General features: G+C 34.0%; 2 protein-coding genes across 3 annotated transcripts in view; one reads left to right on the top strand and one right to left on the bottom strand.

Annotated features, from left to right (window-relative positions):
• The window catches only part of LOC143917034 (uncharacterized), a 28,601-nt gene extending 15,362 nt beyond the window's left edge, over window positions 1-13,239 (top strand). Inside the window, exons 2-9 of one of the 2 annotated variants that reach the window (XM_077438405.1) lie at window positions 8,609-8,707; window positions 8,793-8,900; window positions 9,166-9,314; window positions 9,397-9,608; window positions 9,682-9,779; window positions 9,852-9,963; window positions 10,041-11,579; window positions 11,700-13,239. In XM_077438405.1, coding sequence (XP_077294531.1) covers window positions 8,609-8,707; window positions 8,793-8,900; window positions 9,166-9,314; window positions 9,397-9,608; window positions 9,682-9,779; window positions 9,852-9,963; window positions 10,041-11,579; window positions 11,700-12,021 — 2,639 coding nt within the window. In that variant the 3' untranslated portion in view covers window positions 12,022-13,239. Of the gene's footprint in view, window positions 1-8,608; window positions 8,708-8,792; window positions 8,937-9,165; window positions 9,315-9,396; window positions 9,609-9,681; window positions 9,780-9,851; window positions 9,964-10,040; window positions 11,580-11,693 lie in introns of both variants that reach the window. The other variant, XM_077438403.1, reaches the window with a different exon arrangement.
• A 1,326-nt stretch (window positions 13,240-14,565) lies between these two features.
• LOC143917295 (uncharacterized) lies at window positions 14,566-18,617 on the bottom strand. The gene is made up of 2 exons (XM_077438778.1): window positions 17,422-18,617; window positions 14,566-14,963 (listed from the first exon to the last, which is right to left on the bottom strand). Exon 1 carries the CDS (start codon window positions 18,615-18,617, stop codon window positions 17,499-17,501), a length of 1,119 nt encoding a protein of 372 aa, XP_077294904.1. The 3' UTR covers window positions 14,566-14,963; window positions 17,422-17,498.
• Window positions 18,618-24,184: the final 5,567 nt, after the last annotated feature.

Raw genomic sequence — 24,184 nt, 5'->3', positions numbered from 1 at the left:
GTATAATTTAATAAGTTTTCTGTTAGAGTCCGTGTGTTTTCTCCGGTTCCTTCATGAACACACTAGTTAATTCAACTCAAACTATTGGTTTTAGTTTAAGTGCTAACAACGAACAGCTATCTTCAAATAGGCTCACCAGATGTCGCATGAAACTTTTTAACTATAAAAACTTTTAAGTTGTAAAACCCTTTGATATGTCAAAACGTATTTAAAAGGGAAACCTATGAAAACCGCATTACAACGTTGCTATATTTTCCGTTTCCAATAATTTTTAAGATATTGCAACCCATAATAAACATACATACGAAGAGGAATGGGACAAACTATTGAGAATACTTAGGGCCGGGCCGCACCGTGCAACTTTGTCGGCCGACTAGTTGCGTGACACGAAAAAATGTATGGAAATGTGTGCGACAAACAAGTTGACGGGTGTAGAATGTCCCATCTACCTGCATGCATTGGTCTGGTCGCCCTCAACCAAGTTGCTCGCTAGTCGCACGGTGCGGCCCGCCCCTTACGCCTAATAGTTTGTGCATGAAAAAACTATATACATACATAGTTTATTTGTCAATTTATTATTTTGTGTACACTATAACTGGCCAGATTGGTTCGTGTATGAATAAACTAGTATATTCATGTATGTACAAAATGCACACTCGGACTGTAACAAACCAGCGGCTTGGACTAGTGGTTAGCATAGCATGCTTTCGAGCAGAGTGATCGCGGGTTCGATTCCCACTAGAGACCCGCTGCTGACCAGATCAGACCAGGTTTGTGACTCCAGGTCGATCGTTTCTTATCAGAGTTTGCCAATTTTTCTGATTTTCATTGAAACGGTTCCTGTAAAAATTGGCATCTCCTTACTTATCTATTCTCAAGCTATTCAGCGTCTTAAAGCTCGCCTATTTGATTATTAAAAATAATGCAAAAATTTCTCCATAAATGTCACTGTGGATATGTGTATGAATTAGCATTGTATAAAATGCTTATGTATATTGATTGTATTGATTGACTATATTGTACATATACATATGTATAAGTGCACTCGTCGCTTTGGAGCGATCTGTAAAGGCGAGTGTTCATGTTCTATAAAATAAAATAAAAATAATAAATTTATATAGTATTATATACAAAAAATATTCACAAAGTTGAGGGTATCAAAATTTGTTGTTTTTTTTACAAAACTAAATCCATACATGGACATTTTTTTCAACAAGTTTTTTGACATAAACAAATCATATATGTATATAATATCGCTATTCTCTGTATCTGTGTAAGATAATGCTGGCCGTACTACATATAATAGTCGTTTCGATTCGACATACATATATACGTCACAGCTAAACCACTGCAAACAAAACGTACAAATATACATAATACGAATATAATATCGAAAGAAAAAACTTCTATATATACTCGTATATACTGTTTACTACTAATGTTTCCTCTGGGGCCTAGAGCCTAGAGTCTAGGCTAATAGACGGCGCTAAGTCTGAGCATTTAGCGCTATCTATTGAAAATTATTTAATTAATTAATTAATTTTTCGATTGGTGTTTTATATTTTTTATATGTAGGTAGTTTTTACTTTTTTTTCCAAATTAAATATAAATATTAAATTAAATATATTTAAAAGGTATTTGAAAAAAATTCGACCGCGTGCGGATCGAACACAGCACCGACACATTTATTTTAATTTTTTTTTATTTAATAACTTAATATGCCAACACCCCATGCGATGATATTATATCGGGTACAACACTAGTGTTATAATAGAAAGCGTTATCCGGGTTTGGTTTTCGATAAGAGTGTGTATAGGTATTTAAATCGGTTCCACTCCTCAGTATTGCTTTTGCTTTTGTTGGTTTCTGAAAGGCTCAGCGTATTTGTTAGTCGCTTCGCAAAACAACATATTGTGTTTCGAGTCGAGGCGTTTCTTCAAATTTCGCAAACCTTTCATCGAGAGACGCTTCGCAATTTCAACAGCACCTTTGAATAGTCATCATAATGAATGGTGCACTTCCCATTTAAAACGCTGGTGTGTTCCATTTCTTAGAAAGGTACATCTAGTTCATGCAAGAACAAAACGATTCGTCACTGTAATTAACGCGGGCGATCGTGGGTGGGACGCAATTAGGTCTTATTTTTAGCGTTTCCTCCCCAACGCTTTTAGGAGGGTCCTCTCTTCGCTTTGAGGTGACAGTGTTATAATTTAACTGTATGATGTCAACGACAGGTACCACCTCGGCTGCAGTCGTTTTGGGTGAATCGGCTCATTGCCATTGTCTGTCGTGGTTGTCTGGTGTTGCGTGGGTCGCCTCTGAGGCCACCTAAAATAGAAATGTTGCAGACCCGGACCACTACCAGCAGACCACTGGAGGCTCCGTCTCCATCGTCACACACCGTCACCGTCCATCTTGAGTCTCAGACGCGCCAGAACGGTCCCCCAGACTCCAGTCTTCCCCCTCGAGTGATTTGCCCGTCGTCTTAGTTCGGTTCGAATATTTTTTTAGACACGGCTCAATAACCGCTCGTGCTCAATGACAAATTCAACACGCTTCAATCCCAATAACTCCTAACGATGTAAAAGCCACGATGACCTGCAAAATTTTAGACTTTGCACGTGGAATCAACTGCAAATTTACCAGACCAGCTGCATCTGGTTGTAACACATGCACGCTCATATGAGAATTAGATCACTTGATCGCATGCAATAATTGTTTCGAGTGCCACCTGTTACGCACGTCTGATTCAATATGTTTCCCTATTGACACACCCTGTTCCACAATAATTAGCTAATAATAATAAGACATATTTTTTTACTTGCGCCATTTAACATTGTTCTTGTAAAAGTTTATACTTACACTTGCACATAAATATACATATGTATATCAAGAACTTTATTTAGTTAAAAATAAAAAAGGAAAGGGGTATTGAGAAAATGGGGCCAAGACATATATTTTACATATAATATTCATTTTTGAATATTCAATTTTTTATTTAGATTTTCCTAAACCAAATCGACTGACTATTCATATATTCATATATGCCTAAAAAAGGTTTTTTATATACATATACTTGTATCTGTGCTATGTAAGTACAATACATATAATACATAAAGTGGCGTAAGTCCACTTTTCTTTATTTCGAGAAATATCTCGCAAAACATTAAAATATAATATTTTGCGCCTTAAAATATTTTAAAATATTGGTGGGTTGAACGTTTATTCTGCTTTTCCGAGATTCTGAACATATCGAATTAAAAGAAGTGATAACATTTTGTGAATCAAATCAAACAGAATAAATAATGTTTTTGTAACTAAAATTGGACTTCCGCCACTTTTAAATATAACGGCTCATATATTAGCTATAGGTCTTGAAGTTTAGTGCAGTGGTAACATAGTAATAGTAGCTCATTGTAATAAGTTGTAGTATAATGTTTTTGGAACTGAAAATTGAACTTCCGCTACTTTCAAATATAACGGCTCATATATAATATAAAATACATTGATTATGAACAAGATATACCTGTAGATTTTAAAAAATATACATAAGTTTAAATATACTAGATAAATAAGTTTTTATTTCTAGATGGCTTGTTAATAGCTAAATTAGAAACATATGTATATATATAATATATACTATTCGATAAATAATTTAAATCTACAATCATACTTTGAACCTCTCTTTCGTTCTTAAAAAAATCACAGGTAACATATTATGTACGTGTCTATTGTGCCTATTACGTGAGCAAGTTAGTCATGTTGTGGACTAATTTTGTTCGTTTCAATTGTTGAATTGTTTCAAAGTATCTATTTCGACCAAATTGCCTTTAAACACCTACACTTTTTTAATACTAATCGCTTTTTGAGTGGTTTTAAACGCTTGCTTATATACAAAATAGGTTTTAAAAACCACGAAAAGAAACAAATTGCTGGTAGCACAGCGTTTTTAGATCGAAGTATACATTTCGATCACGTTCGAATCTGATTTATCTTCAACGTACGTACGTGCTGTCTGAATATTAATGAGTATGGTTTCATATTTTTTAATTTCATTTTGGGTCGTTCGTTATCCACTATTGTATTTTGATGACCCTGTAAACGGAGATGTTCCCAAATGGAGTTTTATGTATATATTTTTGATTTTTATTTTGGGGCTCGCAATACAGTCATCGTTGCTAATTTTTTTGCGTAGGTTTTTAGAATGTTAAAAATCGCAAAAAATATTACACATATGTAGTTACATTGCAGAATTATATTTTCAATTTGAATCATACGTAGAGTGAAAAATAATAAATGGCTTTCTTTTGTTTGTATATTTTATTTGTCATTCGTACAGTTTACGTAGTTATATTATTAATCGGCACTTAAGTTTTTGATATGAAAATACCGCGTATTTTACTACTTCCTGGAACTTCCCAAAGAACTGCCAATATCATTCGTAATAGAGAACGTACGCTGGAAAGAAAATCTTTAGCTATGCGTAATTCTGTTGCTTATTTGGCAAAAAATTATCGACTTCCACATTTGCAAGATTGTACTTATGCACTCAAGAGTGACAACATCAATTATGACTTTGGACTGTTGGGCCGAAATTGTAGATTGGATCATGTAGATCATATATGATCCATTAAAAAAATATGAAACAGATATGATCCATTAAAAAAATCCTTGTTATAATATTTGGTTGGTTAAATTATATGTTGTAATAAAACTGAAATAAAACCATCGTATAAAACATTTTTGATATTTTTTTTTTCACAAGCACGTTTTTTTCTATACTTTTTCGATTATTTTGAACTAGTAGTTTTAAAAATTCTTTTGTTCTCGTTAACATTATCCAAAACAATGTCTATTTTCAAGAAAATGTCTTCGTTTGGAATATGTTAAAGCGTATTTAGATGTGAGATTATAAACATGTTTGAAAAAAAAAATCGGCTTTTTTTGCATATATCGAACATTCGTTTGAGTAGGTTGGTTGGTTTTAATGGTTTTTTTTTCTTATAATTGCACTATAAATTATACGTTTTGAACGAATTACGTACTGCTTAGGAGAATAATTTTGATAATATAAACAAACGAAAAAACAATTCTAATACATATCTTTAAACCAAGGTCAGATGATCACTATGGTATTTTTTTTTTAATTACAACTTTATATTACAATTGGTAATTAATTATACAGCAATTTTTTATTCCAGCTAGCATCAATGAAATAGCGATGAAATTGATTTTTGTGCCATTACGAAATAATGCCTATTCAGCGGAAACCGGTTTTTCTTTTAGAACGAGGCACAACGTAACGAAAATGCTATTTTGTTTACAATAAAACATTATATAATAAATCAGATCCGGCCCTTTTAATTCATTACGTAATATAGTACATACACGTTGATATAAATTTTATTTTATTCGTAAACTAGAGTATTATACTTGCTATAAGACATAAAACATCAAATAACTAGAAACTTTTGTATTATTTTTAAGAGTATATTAGTACCTTTATACATATGTAGTGAAAAATTTTATGGCTAAAAAAGTGCAATTATCTAATTGAATCTTAAGCAATTTGACATTGTAATTATAATTTTAGCTCAGTAAATTAACAGTAGGTACAGGCAAGTTATGTAGGTTAGTATTTCAATAATTTTTTCAAGGATCTTATTAGCATGGGTCAACCTAAGATGTATGTCTCAATTAATTCATACACATACATACATTCTTATCACTTGATATTCTACCTCGTCTTATATTCTTCTGTCGATCTATTGTATTTACTAGAATACAGTATACTGTCTCTGTAATTCTTATCTTTTCTCGGGTGGGTTAACATGCGAGTAGTATGTAGTACATAGGTATCAATTCTGCCTACGGATCTTCCATATCTGTGCAGATCCGACCCGTTGGGATCTTTGACATTTGCCGCCTGATGACGCCATCAAAACAAGTCGTCGTCTTAGAAGCAATCTCAGAAGCGCAGTCAGCGTCGGTTCGAGCAGGTCGCCTTTCAACCATAGTAGTGGTGCTCTTGCGTGTGTCGAATCTCGGCAATATTTTTAAGTCGGTGCTCGTCAATCAAGCTCAAGTGCCGCTTCTTCCCACTGATCTATCCGCTCGGTTGTATTTCGGTTCTGAAAAACGAACAAAAACTAGTTTCCTGTGCGCAGAGGCGGTGTATTTCTGTAACCGACCGTTGCTGGCTGTTGTTGTTTGCTGGGTCTGTCTCCAGACTTTCGCTGGACAGGACGCATCGTGGTCGCAACCTCGAATCGGAAGTGCCGAAAGGAAAGCTTCAAGATTTGCTCGGTATCGATGAGAAAACTAAGAGCCCTGTTCTTCCCGAAAGGTATGAGGTTGGACCTTCATTGTATTGTACATAAAGAATCGATTGAACTTTCATGGTTCACTCAGTGCCGGTTTTACCACCCGAGGGCGCGGAGTATGTTAGGGCGCTAATAAGTATGTTAAGATTGATCCGAAGGCTTTTCAAAATATTAGATTACAGATTTAGAAATTATATTATCTATGTTCAAAATTTTGTACCAGCAGATTCTATTCATGGCGAAGGCGCATACCTTTTGCGCATACCAATTAATTAATTAATTAATTAGTTTATTTGTTTATTAATTAATTAATTTATTTTTAGCTCTGCAAAGTGGGTTTGGGGAACTGTGCTAACCTCTTAACTGCCGGTCCCATGCCCGGAAAAGGGGGGGGGGAAACCTATTTTCGATATTTTTTTCTAGGGGCGCCTAGAGGAAAATTGCCCGAGGGCGCCATAGGGTGTAAGGCCGGCACTGGGTTCACTGCAGTAATAGGTCCATTCTAGAGGAAAAGGGGATTTATGTATAGATCTTGGAACACACAGTTTATGAAATATCAATGTACAAACATATACAGCCTATAATAGAATATTGCAAAAGTTTTATTTGTATATAAAAATATCTTAATGTAGTATGTATTTAAATTTGGATTCAAATAATATTCAAAAAACAAATGTATAGAATATTTTTTTCATTGGAAAGAAAAGGAAATCTAAATACTGTTATTTGTTTTACTGAGAAGGCCGTTGATTGCTTGGTAATAATGTCATAATACTCTTATAGAGGACTTACAGAGTGTATCAATTTATGAAGTATCGTAGAGAAATTCTATGATGTAATGCCAAATTCATTCACTCCGGATTCAGTAAATACTACAAGTGTATATTAGTTTCTAATTGGTAATTGAAACTTAATTAATCCAATCAAGTTTTATGATCTTGTAAATGAAAAAAATAACAGTTCTACTCGTCTTCCAAACTTGTATTCAATTACACATATCATATGTGTACATGAAATTTTGTTCACGGTTCAATAAATAAACCATCAGTTGGTGTCGACTTTCTTCCGTAAAGTAAACTATTCAAAAAATATCTTATTTCAATGAAGACAAGCTGAATTTAAATTTGTCTGATTTCATTTCAATATTAAAATTATTGAATGGAAATCAACTTGTTTGTTCATTGCTATGTAGATTTCGATTTTGAATGAAGAGAAGGCGAAGTTTCCAACTGAGCGTTTTGCATTTATCATATTTGTTTTAGTTTTTATCCATATATGCGCGAAACGACTTTACTTTTATAGTATTCTTATTGATATTTCAATGTGCAAGTCTGAGAAATGTAGGACAGCCCTGACCGATTTCGTTAATGTGGTATGAAAGTGTGTACTTCTTTTATTATTAATGTTCGGTGTCTCTTTGATTGGTAAATAAATACATAAATAAAGGTTAGATATGATATAATGCAATCTTATCAGGTGGTGTTTTTTATTCTTCTTGCCACTTGTGACCTTTGCCATATTTAGTGTTTATCGATCTGTGAAAAATGTGGTTTCTCTCTTATTAAATTAACTTATAAATATTTATGAAGTTGAATTTAACACGGTGTTCAATTTATTGGATAATTATAATTTGCTTAATGCAGTGAACCTGAGTTTTGCATTTCGTATGACTGAATATTGGTTAAGTTATTTCACGTAAGCAGCGAAATGTTTCTAAGATGTAATCTTACTGACGTTTAAGTATTTCAAAGGTGACCTCCATAAATTAAACGGAAAACTTCTTCTAGAGTTTCCAAGGTGGAGGAGTAATTTATGGAATTTCACCAATCGAAGGAAACATAACGGTTCTTAAAGCATCCGAAATTCATCACATGTACATATATTTATTTTGTATAAATATTTATAATATTTATGTTTACATATGTTTCTAATTAGTGAGTGTTTTTTTGTTTTTGAATAAAAATCCATAGATTTTAAACATTAATCATTCTTCGGCAGAATAATTAACCAGCATAACTTAGATTATAAAAAAATTGTTACTTCACTGATGGATCAAACTGGTTTTTATTTACATTCTTACATTTTTTTACAAATAAAATTTATTACCTGTATATTTATTTATATTACATATTCCTATGTCAAAATTAACTCTTCTAATAATATTATGTAAGAAATCAGGTTTATCTTTTTATCTTTTTTTTTGGTGTGTTTTAAGAAATTTCCATTTGTTTTTGCAAATATTTCGTTATTTTTTTGAAATAAAAAAACATGTTTTTTTATTGTAGGGTCGATACGGGGCTCCGCTATATATGAACCACCTCATAGTGCTCGAATAGATCCTCCTCTCCGCTTAGATCTTGACGACTCTCCTGATGAAGAAATACGTGAGCATTCTAATACATATAATGAAAAATTAAATTTTGTAATGTATAAATTAGTTGATTCAATAACATCTTATATATTTTACAGGTTTGGTCGATGACTTATTAGTACCGTGTGATGTATGCGGCCGAACATTTCTACCAGAATCGCTGACAAAACATGCTCGTATATGTCAGAAAACTGCTTCAAAGAAGCGTAAGATATTTGATTCCTCAGGTCAAAGGCGAACAGGTTTGCCACCGCATTCCAGAGTATTTAATTAAAAAAAAATACATAATGCCTATTTTATATTACAGTGATATGAAGTGCGCTTTATCACACTTAATGTTTCTTTTTATTTCAATATAAAAGCACTGATAGAGCCCGCTTCATATGAAAATTAATGTTTCTTCTGTATTTCTTTTATTAATTTGCTGAATATGTGTGAGATTTATGATATATGATTAGTTTTTGTTTATAGGTACAGATTTATTAGCACAGTATATGCCAAATAACTTCGGATTGCCAGAAAATAGCTCGTTTTACGAGAGTGATAGAGATAAAATATCCCCATCAAATAAAATGGCTTCAAGAGGAAGACAACAACGGACTCAATCAAAACACAGCACGGTATTTTTGTTTAATTTTTTTTTCTATGTACATTTAGTGTTTCCACTGAAACTTTTGGCGTTACACATTTGTTTTGTAACAGCTTCTAGCCGCTACTGAGAGTTCCGCTTGTCCTCACTGTGGTCGTAACTTTGGACATCGAGCATGGGACCGCCATGTTGCATGGTGTGCAGAAAGAACTAAATTAAGTAGAGCTCCTGGGGCTCCAGGGACTGGTACTGGAGAAGTAAAAGTAGCCCGTGACAGGCTTCATGCTCGTACTTCATACAGGGCACCATCTGTTAAAAGTAGAAGGTGAGACTTCAGGATTTGAAAAAATATCTTTATATTACTTATGTATATGCCTTAACATAATTTTAATTTCCAGATCATTGACACGTGAGAAATACTCCCTTAGTCGTTCTGCATCTATAGACTCTGGAGTGAGTGATCGTTCCCATGATGATAATTGTAAACTTCATTCAAGTCAGTACTTGTATAAAAATGTATTTTTTAATAATTTATTTACAGTCGAGATTAAATAGTGTTTATTTTTAGGTAAAAGGCACGACTATGTCGAAGATAGGCATTTGCCATCCATAAACCAGTCATCTCGTTCGAATAATTCAAATAACAGAGAAAGTCCTTCACAACAAAACCTTACGTCTGGGTAAATAACTATTTTAAATTTTATTTCATATGTAGTGAATATAAGTAAGTTTTTCTTAATGCATTTCATAATTTTAGGTTAAATGATGATTCATATGATCCATTTGTGGCTGCCGAGCGTCAGTTGCGGGATTTGATGGCATCTGCTTCAAATTTGACTAAATTAGACCAAGTGTCTTACATGGATTTCAAGAGAAGCCCTTCACCACTTTTAACAAAATCAATCCAACGATCACCATTTTTTAAGACTAAAGATGATCATGCAATAAATAATAATGCTCCTGCACAAAACTTTCAAAGGACAAAATCTTTACGCAGTCCATCAAAATCTAGATATGTTCCAGAAATTGTCAAAAGAAACAATGTTTCTAATAGTAATAAAGTAAATAATAATACTACTCCATTAAAGTCGAACAAACCGCTACAGAATAATGATGTCAACAAATCGGTGTTCAAAAATGGTAGCCTACCAAAAACAAATGATAGCAATAAAATTAAAACTAGTCAATATAATGATCCTGCAGAAAGATTTCCAAATCGTATGGAGAAACATCATATTATTAAGTTGGAACCAGTAGGAAAAATGAACAAAAAAAAAGAAGACAGCTATAATACAACTTTGTCCATTAATACAAATATTAATAATAATTTGTCAGCATCTCAGGAGTCATTTATAGATCCAAGGATAATGAACAGAGATCATCCACTTCCAATTAGTATACAGAAATTTATAGATAATCCTGATTTACTTAGTAGCAATGAATCATTGCGGTGCAGTGAGAATCTCCCAATGACATTTGGCTCATTTACTGATCATTTGAAATTGAAAGATGCCTTCAAAAATTCTAATAAAGTGCACAGCAAGAATTCAGACAATGGAGATCCCACAACGCCTTCAATTGATGATTTAAGTGCACAATATGATAAAATAATGACTTCCCTTGAACAAAGCATGGTTTCTAAAATGTCATCTCAAGATGAAGATACACTTTACAACGATTTGGAGGAATTGATGTCATCTTTAGATGACGATACATCTTTACTGCCGAACGTTTATTCATTGAGGAAAAGTAGTCCTCAACGTAAAGCTACGAAAGATTCTCTAGATGGTTTGAACTTTAAGAATAAAATGGATTCAACAAATAAAGATAACTTGACAAATAGCAGAAAGCAAAAAGCTCCATTCAACAAGTCGATGTCTGTAAACTATTCACCAAATAATAATAATAACTTACCTAATTCTAAGCATCCTATATTCACGAGGTCTAAATCTGTCCACGATTCAAATTCGAATCCGAAATCTGATCGTGCAATCAGTGAGTCCAAGTTGGAAGATGATATTATGCAATCACTGAAAGACATCGATAAACTCTGTAGTGAAAATGTATCAAAATCACCGATGAGTTTATTCGACAAACGGATAAAAGAAAAGTCTTTGAGTGAGTATAAGAATAAGCCAACTCTAAATTCCTTGAAGTCTACCAAAATTTCAAGGTATAATTCTGATAATGCAGAAAATAATATGCGAAAAAGTAGTGAAAGATTCAGCAGCCCTGAAAGATCTCCAGACGCTTACAGCAATTCTCCGAAATATGGAGCTGATTCTGCTTATGCTAGGTTAGTATCTTCAAATTTTTTTATGTACAACATCTTACATCTATGATTTATTTATGTATATATTTATCGGCCTCTGCTTTACTTGCATTTAAAAGTGAATTTTATTATTTTGAGGAGCAGCTTGAACCGCGCGTCACCAGATCGGAGTGGCTTTAGCCGCTCCCCTGCACGTAACGCTCCATCTCTTTCTCCGACACGCAATCAACGATTGTCACCTTCGCCACAACGAGAAGAAACATTGCATTTGCGAGCTGACAGTTGGCTTAGTTCGAGCGGGTCTGATGCTTCTCTGCCTTCGATGATGCGGCCCGGTTCAAGGGCTTGCTCTAGTATAATGTCGCTGTCGAGAGTTTCAAAATTTTGTCACGAGTGTGGTTCTAGTTTTCCCGTCGAGACGGCTAAGTTTTGTATCGAGTGTGGTGTGAAACGAGTTATGATCTAGTTTTGAACACCATTTCTTTTTTAGATTGAACATATTCAATCGCGATGTGTATCCAATTTGTTTTGCTCATTTATGGTATTGTTTGCATTTCATTGAATAATGCTGTCGAGCTGTCTTTTTCATTGCAGTGGATATATAAATATAATAAATTTATACTGGCGAATGGGAATTTTAACACCTCTTATGTATTTCTATAAGATTATAATATAGAAAGGAAATACATAGGATGGTAAAATACAGTATATATGATTGCATACGCCAATGTACACTAAAATTATTGTGATTTCAGTTAATATGAAATCTTTTTTGGCATTCCGCATTGTTTAATTTTTGTGTTCTTACGCTGAAATGTTATTCGGTTTAATAATTAAACTTAAATGATAAAATATGTGTGATATAATATTATTATCCTAATTTATGCATTTTTTAACAAATTTTATTAATTATTTTATAATGCCTGTTAATGTTTTTACATTTTGTGTTGTGAAATCATGTTTTACATTTGTGAATGTATGCATTGTTGATTTCTAACGAAATTTTGTACGACTTTATGTAGAAATAAATATTGAACATTGTATTATGTGGAGTTTATTGACGCTTAAACTCTTAGCGTAATTGGAATGGTCACAAAGATGCTTGTAATGTTTTACATGGATCATTTTATTGAGTAGTCGAAAAAATGTTTACTCAAATCTTGTATATAGAAGTTTTTAAAATATTTTCACCAGTTTAACTAATACTTTTACGAGAATTCTAACATAATGATAAAAGTATTTCAATTAACATGTTTATTATTGCATATTTTTTATTTATTTGTATAATCACCAGTATGCTCATTTTTTTTTGTTATAATGTGCGTTTGTATTGTAAAGTTTCTCTTGCACATTGGTGATTAATTTTGAATTAAAAATAATATTTTTTTTAATTCTGACACAGTTTTTACAGGAAGTGATTACATTTAAATAATTGCAAGAGAAAACATTCTGTTTATTGTGTTTGAACAAATCTACATTGCATTTTTTTTGTTTGTGTATATTTAAATTAAGATAAACTTTTTAATTTATTGTATAAAATATGATTTTAGTTACCATTCCAACGAATTCAAGTTTGGCCATCATTTCTAACAAGACTGATTTTTAAAAATCTATAATAACAATTTGAGTCAAACTTTTGCCATTCAAGTGTACTTAAAAGCAAATATAATAAATTAATATATCCACATATAACCGTTGCACTCATTCGTTCTTTTTTAAAATAAATTTATAATATTATGTTGTTTTTCAGAGGAAAGCTATCCGAATGCGATGACTTATGTACGTGTATGTATAAAAGTTTTACCAGTTTTTATCACATAATCTTGCGTCTGGAATTGCAATAAGCCGTCTATATTTATTCATAAGTAAGGTGCTGAACAACTGGAATCCTATAAAAGTTTTTAGGTTGGGAGGGGTGGGTCTCGACACTGCCCTCGTAGAAATTTATATTCAATTAGCCAGCATTACGGCGCTACGTTCGAAATTACTTTCAGGCGCTGAAAACCAAGAGTTCGGTTATGAGCGTTCGCAGTTTATACGAATATCTCGACCATTTGTAGCTAAATTTAATAATTATACTTTCGAAACGGAACAAAATGGGTGATATTGTCCCACCCTACCCCTTTTGCTTTCCTTTCAACATTCATTCATTTTATAATTACTACACCCCAGTGATGGAGGTTTACTTCACCTGTAAAACCTGTCTTTCATTACTAATTGATTTTCAGGGTGTTTTATAATATAAACACACACACATATTTGGAATTATTATCTATGTAGTACGTGGTAAATATAATTATCTTATTAAGACCTATTTGTACTGCAGCTTAAATAAAAACAAACGGTGAAGTAGTAAATATAATATTACATACATCGAAAATCATTTGAAATCTTAAAAATATTCAATTTTTTTGTTACAAAAATTGGTTATTCCTTTTTTTAATGCCTATGCGTTTTTTATGTATTCAATTATTTAAAAAATGATTTGAAATTTTAATATGGTCAAAAATTAATTTCATTTACCGCAATTTCTTCGCGTTTGAATCTAATTGCTATGTGGAGTGAAGTTGGAATGAAACAGGCGTAATTGCTGAAGTAGCAGGGTTGAAATTGGATTTGTTGAAAATTCATTTTAATATTATATGTACATATAATAGAAGGAAAACGGATGAAGTTTTCAACAACAAATACTCTGCATATCGGTGATTGTTTTTCTCTAGCTAATAATGAGGGTTTCGCGTGTCGGAATCGAGATTGAATTCTAAACTACGCGATGCCATAGTTTTTTCGTATTGGCGTATTTAGATTCTACGTCAGTATAAATCAAAACGTTATTAGAAATGTGTAAACGTCAAATCGGTACACTAACAATGTGCTCCATATTCAAAATGTCACCGTAATTTATATTCATAACTTTTGCAAAATGCAAATCACTTAGGAAAAATTCATAATACGGTATGCTGAAGTGATATATGTACTTAAGTTACATTGTAATTTGATTTTGATTTTTAAATGCTTTTTATTATTACGAAATTATGTTCACAATACATCTTATATCTATTTTAATAGCTACTGATCTACTGATCATTTTCTATTTTACAATTTTAATTTAATTTGGTTAGTAATCACAGTATTATATTATTCTAATGTTAATCTAAAGCATAATAGGAAAAAGAGCTCAAAAACCTATTTACAATCCTTATAAATGTTCATAATACATCTAATACATAATATTAATTAAAGACTATCTAAAGTCGATGACCTAAAGCAGATTGTGTTTAGGTAATCTGTGTTTATACCTGAAGGGTATAGACATTTTATTGTAATCACCGAGACTCTTCACAAGTGTGTTAGTATGGTTATTAGTGATTCTTTCATAGAATCTACTGGTTAGTTTGTTAGTAATGTCTGTAACAAACGGAATATTATATATAGCATGCAGTTTTTTCAGGTTAGTATATATGGGTGTATTATAAATTATTTTAAGGGATTTATTTTGTATTACTTGGAGCTTGGAAAGGTTAGTATTCGAGGCGTTATTCCATACAGGTGAAGCATAGGTTAATAATGGTATGTAATATGAGCGCGCGATATAATTTTATTTTATTTAGCGTTGATAAAGAACTATGGCGATTAAATATTGGATATATTGAGGATATACCCCGCATCGCCTTGCATTTCGCTGCCTCAATGTGAGGTGCCCATCTCATTCTTTTATCAAACGTTACTCCTAAATATTTTATTACTGACTGCCATTTCAGACTTTCTCCAGAGGGGATTTTCAGATCTGAGCTTGGCTTATGTTTTCTAACACTAAAGAATATGGCGTCTGTTTTGGTTTGATTAATTTGAATTTTCCACTTAGTGAAGTGTTCAGTCATTGTTTTAATTGCAAATTCAAGATTTTTAAGAATAGTGTCTGGTTTTTTGCTACTTGTGAAGCAAGCTGTATCATCTGCATATAGGGCTATGTGACAGTTTTTTGGAATAGGTATGTCATTTATATATATGGAGAACAAGAGTGGGCCAAGCAAGCTCCCCTGCGGAACGCCAGCTGCGATTATTTTTGGAGACGATAATTCATTATTTACGCTAACCACTAGCTTTCTACGAGTTAAGTACGATTTGATGATGAGAATTAGGTAGTTTGGTATTTTGTTAATAAGGAGCTTATGAATGAGTCCATCGTGCCAAACCGTGTCGAAGGCCTTTTCTATGTCGAGACATACCATTCCGGTACTTCTCTTCATATTAAAGTTCTTCGTCACGTGTTCAGTTAGTCTTGTTAGTTGTTGGGTCGTGGAATGTCCAGTGCGAAATCCAAATTGTTCATTTATTAATTTCTTATTTACGACTTTAAGTAAACGTGTGTAGATTATTTTTTCCAGAATTTTTGAAAGCGTGCAAAGTAAGCTAATGGGTCGATAATTGGCCGGGTTTTTTGAGCTTTTATCGGGCTTAAGTATGGGAATTACGTTGGCTGTTTTCCAGTATTCTGGGAAATACCCGGTGAGTAAACATGCGTTGAATATTTTAGATAGTGAGACTAAAGCTTTAAATGGAAGTTGTTTGATTGTGATGTTATCTATTGAATCTCGCCCAGGTGCCTTTTTATTTTTTAAATTACGTATTATATTTTGGATTTCACACGGATGCACCAATTTTATATTTTTAGTACTGTTAGTGGGAGTTTTTGTGATGATTTTAATGGACCGGTTGACTTTATTATGCGTTGGTATGTGATTGTAATGTTGTGTGAGTGTGTGATGTTTTTGGAAGGATTTTGATAATAGTTCTGCTTTGTCGCAATCACGCGTCACTGAGATTCCTGCATCATCTAATGGAGGAATCGAGTTTTTTGTCCTGCGAATCGCTTTAGCTAATTTCCATAGAGAGCCATCAACTGAGCTCAATTTTTCTAATTTTTTAGACCAAGCTTCATTTTTGATTTCTTTGATTCTAATTTTAATTTGATATGTGAGCTTATTAATTAATGTTTTCAATGCTGGATTTTTTGATGTTTGCCAAATTTTACGGAGTTTATTTTTACTTTTAATTAGATTTGCAACAAAGTCAGTTATCTCTAATTTGTGTTCAATGTATTGTGTCTTAGGTATGTGAAGGTGTTTGGATCGAGTTATTGATTCCGTTAGGTGTATTATGGAGCTGTCGATTTCGGTTTTGTTTGTGAGTGTGGTAGAAGTTAGAATGGTTTGGTCATTTATGTACGACTTGAACTCTCGCCAGTTAGCTCTCCCGTAATCCCAACTATGCTTGATGATTTCCTCGGGTTTCCCGTCGATTGAGAAGATTATCGGGAGATGATCAGACGACAGGGTGTGAAGGGCATTTGGTGTCGATATTTTTGGGCAGTTCTTGACGAGGACAAGATCTAGTGTGGATGGTTGTGAGTTATTTGTGGGATAGTGTGTGTATGTATCCGGATGAAGTAAGATTGTATCTGTTAGTTGAATGTATTTAAAAAGAGTTGTGCCTTGTTGGTCAGTGTTTACGCAACTCCATAACGGATGTTTGGCATTAAAGTCACCAGCTACCACTACCGAACTACCAATGTTAAATATTTTGTTAAGATCGGATGCCAATAATCGTTTTTGGGGAGGATTGTAAGCGGATGCTACTATGTGACGGGTGTTGTTAATTGTTAGTTCGATGGCGGTTAGTTCTAAATTTTTTAGTGGCGGGGTTATTACGCGACAATGTTTAATTGACGATTTTATAAAAATGGCAACTCCCCCTCCATGCTATTCTCGGTCTTCGCGATAGCAGTTAAAGTTAGGTAGGTTAATACGGATATGAGGTTTTAAGAAGGTCTCGGAGATTAAAACTATGTCAACACAGTACTCACCGATCGCCGACTCTAGTTCGTCAATCTTATTCTTAAGTCCACGAGCATTCCAAGCTAGAATGTTCAGTCGCCTCCCGTTAATCAAAGACATCGAGATATTCGACAAGCATGAGTGCCAGCTCTAGTTTGTCGGTGCAACCGCTGGCCTTGGCACGAATCTCCTGGAGGATCTTCAACATCTTCGTCATAGACGCCATGGAAGTTAGGTCTGTTGTTGGTTGAATGTTGGGATTGGTTGGTTGGTGGGGTTTTTTAGGGATATTTGGGATATTTGGTGAAGGAGTTTTAATGGTCGGTAGCTTTGGGAAGTTATGATCGTTAACGACCGGGATATTTTGTGGCTGCGCCACTGGGAGTTTCCAAGGGTTGGCTTTGACAATTGATGCTCGATTCTTCCTCGATTCCAGCATTTTCAGATAGCTCTGTCTTTTTGGACAGTCTTTGAAGTTAGCGGGGTGAGATCCTGAACAGCCTGAGCAGACAGCAGGGGTAACTATTCCTTGATTGCATTGTGCTGTGAGGTGAGTGCCGGCACATTTGACGCACTTGGCCTGCCGATTGCAGTTTTTCGCAGCGTGTCCATATTCTTGGCATCTGAAACATTGAGTAATATTTTGTGATTTACTAGTATATTTAACGACACTGACCTTTGTGTAACAGATGTACCGGATTTCTTTAATCTTCTTTGCCGATACCGATGGCTCGAAGAACACCAAGTATAGCTCGGTGGCGTTGCTCCTAGGCTCCTTCGTCTTCATCTGTATGACTTTGGTTACAGGGAATCCCTGTCTGATGATGTCATCTTTAATATCAGCTTCCGGCAATTTCGGCAAGCCACGTACGACACTTTTTATTTCCTTTTCCTCCTTCCTGGAAAAGGTATGGAATTGTCGGTCTGGTGTCAATCCATCCCGAAGTTTTTTAAAGTCTTCAAGACTTTTACATTGTATCTTGACATTATTTTGACCAATGTAAGTCATTGTGAAGTCTTTTATAAACTTCTTGATCGACTCGATCATGCTGCCGTGAGTGCCAGTAGCTGTCATGATGATGGGCGGGATTCTTCCACCGCTTCTGGGGACATCGGAAACTTCCAAGAGCCCTTCAAATTTGTTTTTCTCCTGAATTTTAAATTCAGGAGCAACATCTTTCACGTTCTTTGCCGTATGTTTTGGAAACTGCCACTCGGTCTCCATCTGAGCGGTCTGAGAGCAGCCTGGTTTAGGAGCTTCGGTTGTAGTTATCAGTGTCTTCTTAATTCGCTTTTTCAGGTTGGATCCTCGCATGGTGCCAACATGTGTTCGTTTGGTGTTCGTTTTGTGGGGGGTGTTTGTGGTGTATGTTAAAAGGTGTGGGTTTTTTGACGGTATGGCGTATCGCTGTATTATGAGCGCTCGCACAGAGAGTAAGTCTTCGGCACGTCCGTTCTCACGGAGCGTCGAGAGACGAGTGGCATTGTAATTTAAAGGCCGTCCTGCACGCATCCAGTGGCTAATTCTTGCAGCAGTGAAGTTAAATGACATGACATTTGCCTTAATTCATCAGTTCATTAGTTTTAATCAATACTCTTATTTCGAGTGCAGACCATAATACTGGCATTATCAATTATTTATTAATTGTGAAATTAAATCTAAAACTAATAACATTTACATGTACATTGTATTGCAAAAAAAAAAAGATTATTCAACTAGCTGAACCCGGCATGCGTTGCAATGCCACAATAACGCATGCAATTCCCGTTCCCATTCCCAATTTTCCCGTTCCCATTTTTGGGCGATTTTTTTCTCGTTCACGTTCCCGTTCCTGTTCCCATTTGTCGGAAAAACGCAGACGGCGAACACGTTTTAAATTATTCAATTGTTTGTTTATTCTACCCTAACAATGCAGGTGGAGACGCGAAAACACTTGAAATTATTGCGTTGCAATGCCACTCATTCCCGTTTTTCCCGTTTCCGGTCTCATTTTTAGATGATTTTTTTTACAGAAACCATCGCGGACATGTACACAATAACTCTTGTAAGTTTCATCGTAATCGGCTGAATGGTATAGAAACGCACACGTGACAGACAAACAGAAAAACATTTTTTTATATACATATATAGATTCAATTAAATTTATTAAAACTCAACATGGACCATATTTCTACATATTCTTTTTTGAGATTCGTGTGACGATCGGTAACAATTATATTGCATTTAATAAAATACCTTTCAGCATCCACACTATTGACGGGACATCAAATAGATTTTAGAGCTATACAACCAAACTCTTCATATTTCATTTTTGTTGCCATCAATAATAGCAATATATCCGGCGTGGGTTCACTTTTTATATTCTCTATTAATTGTCTAAAAAAGTGCTGATATCCTTCCAAACATTGAGCCTCTGTTAATACATTAAACAATGACAGGTTTCTAAAAAACAAAACTGTTTATTTAACATTAATATTAGATTCTGTACCTGCCACAGATGGATTGAATAGTTTACTCAATGTTTGCAGGAATAGATTTGTCTCATTTAGTGTTGAGTGCGTATCTAATTTTAAGCCTTTTTTTTGAGCAGCCTTTTGGATACACAGCTTCAACTGTCTTCTTTTTTTACAGTAGTAGACAAAAGCAGTTGCTTTGGTTTCGACACGAAAAACATGGTAAACTGCAAGCTCTGTTTTATCCCCTCAATTTCTTCACATAATAAATGGGCAAAGGGATAGGAAGACCCTTCTAAATTGTCTATTAATTTTATAAATTTTATGCAAATTTCTCTTTTGTTTGTTATTTTAGCATCTATTAGCATTTATTCCGAATTTTAGCATTAATAGCAAAATGCCCAAAATACGTGTCTCTAGCCATAACCTATGCGATGATATTACATCGGGCACAACACTAGTTTGTTCAGTATAAAATGGAATTGGTTTAAAATGCAACATCGATTTTTACCTGACTAATGAAGGCTTTGGATTGTGATTAGGGTGGAATCTGTCACGGCAAGTGTAACGTTCGTTTCACTTAGAGATTTATGGGAGTTTGCAGCTTCACCTAAATCGGCGTGTTGCGTTTTCAGACGAGAAACCTTTTCAGGAGCGCTATTAATCTTAGACGAAAACCCAAGCCGGAGATTCACTTCTAAATATTAAAATTTGGAAGCGACCCAGAAGACGGATGAAAACGTGTCGTTTGAGGGTGAAGCATTTTGCTAGATTAAAAATATGTATATCGGATGTGGCCAACGCATGCATATTATATTTCACGTAGTAAAAATTTAATGGCACGTACCGCAATTTGTTCGCTATTTGCTATGGCTGATGCAGGGAGCACGTTAAGATATCCAAGATTAAATTTTCTCCCACTTCGAACATTGGACTGAAACTTTCGACACAAAGATATCAATTTTATGAAAACTATTCAATATCGTGGCACGTCGACGATTCGAACCGTTCCAAAGTGTCCAAACTTGCGAATGCAGCTTCACCGTGAAAACTTGACCAAAGTTTCTCAGTTAACCACGTCGATTTGTTCAGCCTTAATGCTATGTACAATGGTCTTACAATAATAATTTATGTCAGTTCTCTCACAACCTCTTAAATATGACCCTCGCAGTTCATTAACACTCAACTGTTTATATTGAAATCCTTACAAATGTGGTAAAACAAAACACTGGCCAAATAAACGAATAATTGTATGGATTTTTTTTTTTAATTCGCTAGATAATTAATTATAAGAATTTTATAGCAATAAAAAATCACAATCAATAGAAAAAAGATCTGACTATTGATTTCAATACTCATTTTGGGCATAGCAACACTAGATTTTTAGTGAAAGACCGCAGACGCGAAAAAATAAATGAAAGCGAACCTACGAAAATCATTATCATATTCGAATTAAGTGGATCAAACTTAATAATGATTGATTAATATTCGGTGTGTTTTATATAATACTTGTCACCTATATACATATGTACATAAGTCTTATTACATACATTTTGTCACCTACATATGTACATAAGTCTTATTACATTATTATTACAAAACGATTTTAGTAAGATCGACTTTTTTTGTCAACGTATAAAATTGTTAGTAATAAAAATAATGGCAATTTTTTGAAATATAAAAAATTAAAGGAATAAAAAAAACACTAAAAATTGACATGTAATCCAATTTATTGAATTATTGATAATGAAATAGGTTTGAATAAAAAGTGAGTACATTCATAGTGTGTGAGTATGAATGTCATACGCAAATAAATCAATTTAATAAAAAAAAGATATAAACCGGAGGAAACTATCAGTTTTGGCCACAACATATTAAAATACGTACAATTCAACGATTTTATTTGTAATGGGAGAGAGTATCCACTGTCTAAATGAATTCGTGGGTGAACAATAGAGACCCTGGATTCGGCTTTTTTTTCGCTGCGCTGGAGGTGGGGAATCTTCGAAAGACAGCCTACAGTCTGAACTGCAGGGTAGTGCCGGATTTTTACCGGCTAAACCCCACCCCCGACCTCCACTGTCTGGGACTCCCTGGATTAGGCTAACAGGACTCAGTAATTGCCCGAACAAAGGATACGCTGGAGTTCTCAAAGAACGGGGTGAGTGCGGGTAGACCTACGTCATACGTGCCTAGACAATAGACACGTCAACGGATCGGGGATGCTATGCTGGGCAATTTATCCTTTATAAGGAGGTACACACGGTAGATAAAGTATTCTGGGGTGAGCAGTGGATCCGTGTGGACTTTTTGAATCGTCGAATACATGTTGTGAAGCGACTTTGGCCTTTCATTTGTATCCTGAACCCACCCCTACGCAATACTATTAATAAAAGCTTTCAACGGGCAGTTCGACTAATCGAATTTGTTCCTAATACCTTTGTTTTATTTTAGTACCAGAGTATCAAATTTTAGTTCAAACTTTTAGCAATTCAATAAAATATAATATACATATGTACTTATACCAATACAAATGAGTTTCATACTGTTGATTTTCTCAACTTTTTGTTTTTAGAAGTTGCTCGATTTTCCTTAAATGTGTGATGTAATCTTAATTGTACAATTTCATACGTAATTTTTTATGTATATTTTTTGCCTACATTCAGAAATGGTCGTTTGTTTAAATGTGAACTGAGAGTACAAAAATTAATTTAATAATAAAATTTCCATTCAAATATTTACCAAAATTCTCAACAAAGCGCAAATTCAAAGCAAAATGGCCGAAATTGAATTTTTATCGTTAATGGAATTCAACAGAGCGTATCTTTGGCTTTTCAGAGCAATGCATTAGATGTAATGCATTGTGCGTATACATTTTTATATCTCTTTAAATAAATTTCTTTTTGTTTAATAATTCATCGTTTGAAAACTTCTCAAAGGCAAAGTGTATCTTATTTTGAATTCGAAATTAACGTCGAGATTACGAAGTTGCCCCTCATGTCGAGAATTAAAAGGCTCTATTGCGATATGTGTATAGCGAGCGACTCGCTCGTATCCAGAATTTAAGCTAATTTACGTAGCTTTCGCATTACACATGGGTATATTATAATACAAAATATAATGTCTGTAGGCGCATAGAACGCTGGCGAAAATTGAGGATTTTCCCCGTTTAAGACTCGTGCTTAAATATTCAGAGAAAATTTCTCTATTGGAAAAATTCCTCATTAACTGAGCATTATCTCGAGTTAATTATTCATGAAATGAATTAGCGCTTTCTCGGCAGAGCTATTTTTCATTTATTAAACGAAAGTTGAAACCTTGAAATTGTAAACGCAAACTTCCTATTTACATACATACATATGTACATACGTACACATGTACATCACATTTTATATAGATTTGTAACTTCTCTGAAATAAACTGAGATGTAAGCTTAATCTTGTTACAATTTTTTCGACAAAAATAACACAAAATAATGAACCAATAGCATTATTCACCTGGTTGACTTATTCATTCTTCACATTTACATATGTTCCCCATCGACCTGTCCAAAAAGTGTGTTCGAAGAATAATTGTGGAATGCTTATCGTAGAAACTGTAAAGCGCATATTTTATCTCTAATTGGTAAGGTTATTTATGCTCACTCTCATTCACAAGATTTATTACCAAATACACGAATTTCGAAAAATACAAAAGCTGTGGAGTCGGTTTAAAGTTTATCAACTCCGACTCCAACTACAAACTCCGGTTTTTAGCTTGAACGATTTTGGCAACATCGATTTTTCTTACCAACGTATAAAATTATTGGCAATGACAATAAAAGCGATTTTCAAAAATCTAAAAGAATTAAATATATCACTAAAAATTGATTTTTAACCCAATTTATTGAATAATTAGAACTGAAATAGGTATAAATAAAAAGTAAGTACATTCATAGTTTATGTGTATAAATTTTATACACAAATATTCAATTTAATAATGATACATAATGAGAAAAAAAAAGTATGATACGGAGGAAACAATCGGTTTTAGGTTATATGTGTCTCGGCGAGCTCCGTCGACTATCAAGGGAGGTATATGTCTGATTTTCGGCGAGCTCCGTCGATGATCAAAAGAGGTAAGTGGGAATTTCGACGAGCTCCGGCAGAGGTCAACGGAGTCCAGCGATTTTGCAAACTGTCACCAATTCATCTTAATATATCAAAAACTTTTGAATATTAGTATTATTTAGATAATTGAAATGGATAACTTTTTGTTTTCGATTCTGACAATTTTCTGGGCAGATTCAACCGATCAGGGGAATGTGCTTAAAAGCCTCCCCGTAGAGATCGTTTGCTT

Source organism: Arctopsyche grandis, chromosome 9 (assembly GCF_051622035.1).
Source record: "Arctopsyche grandis isolate Sample6627 chromosome 9, ASM5162203v2, whole genome shotgun sequence".
Classification (NCBI taxonomy): Eukaryota; Metazoa; Arthropoda; class Insecta; order Trichoptera; family Hydropsychidae; genus Arctopsyche; species Arctopsyche grandis.
This window is presented reverse-complemented; position numbering and strand designations above follow the sequence as displayed.

Bases quoted from the DNA above. Each gene is read 5' to 3' on its own strand.
- LOC143917295 (XM_077438778.1), bottom strand. From the start codon at position 18,617: ATGGAGACCGAGTGGCAGTTTCCAAAACATACGGCAAAGAACGTGAAA.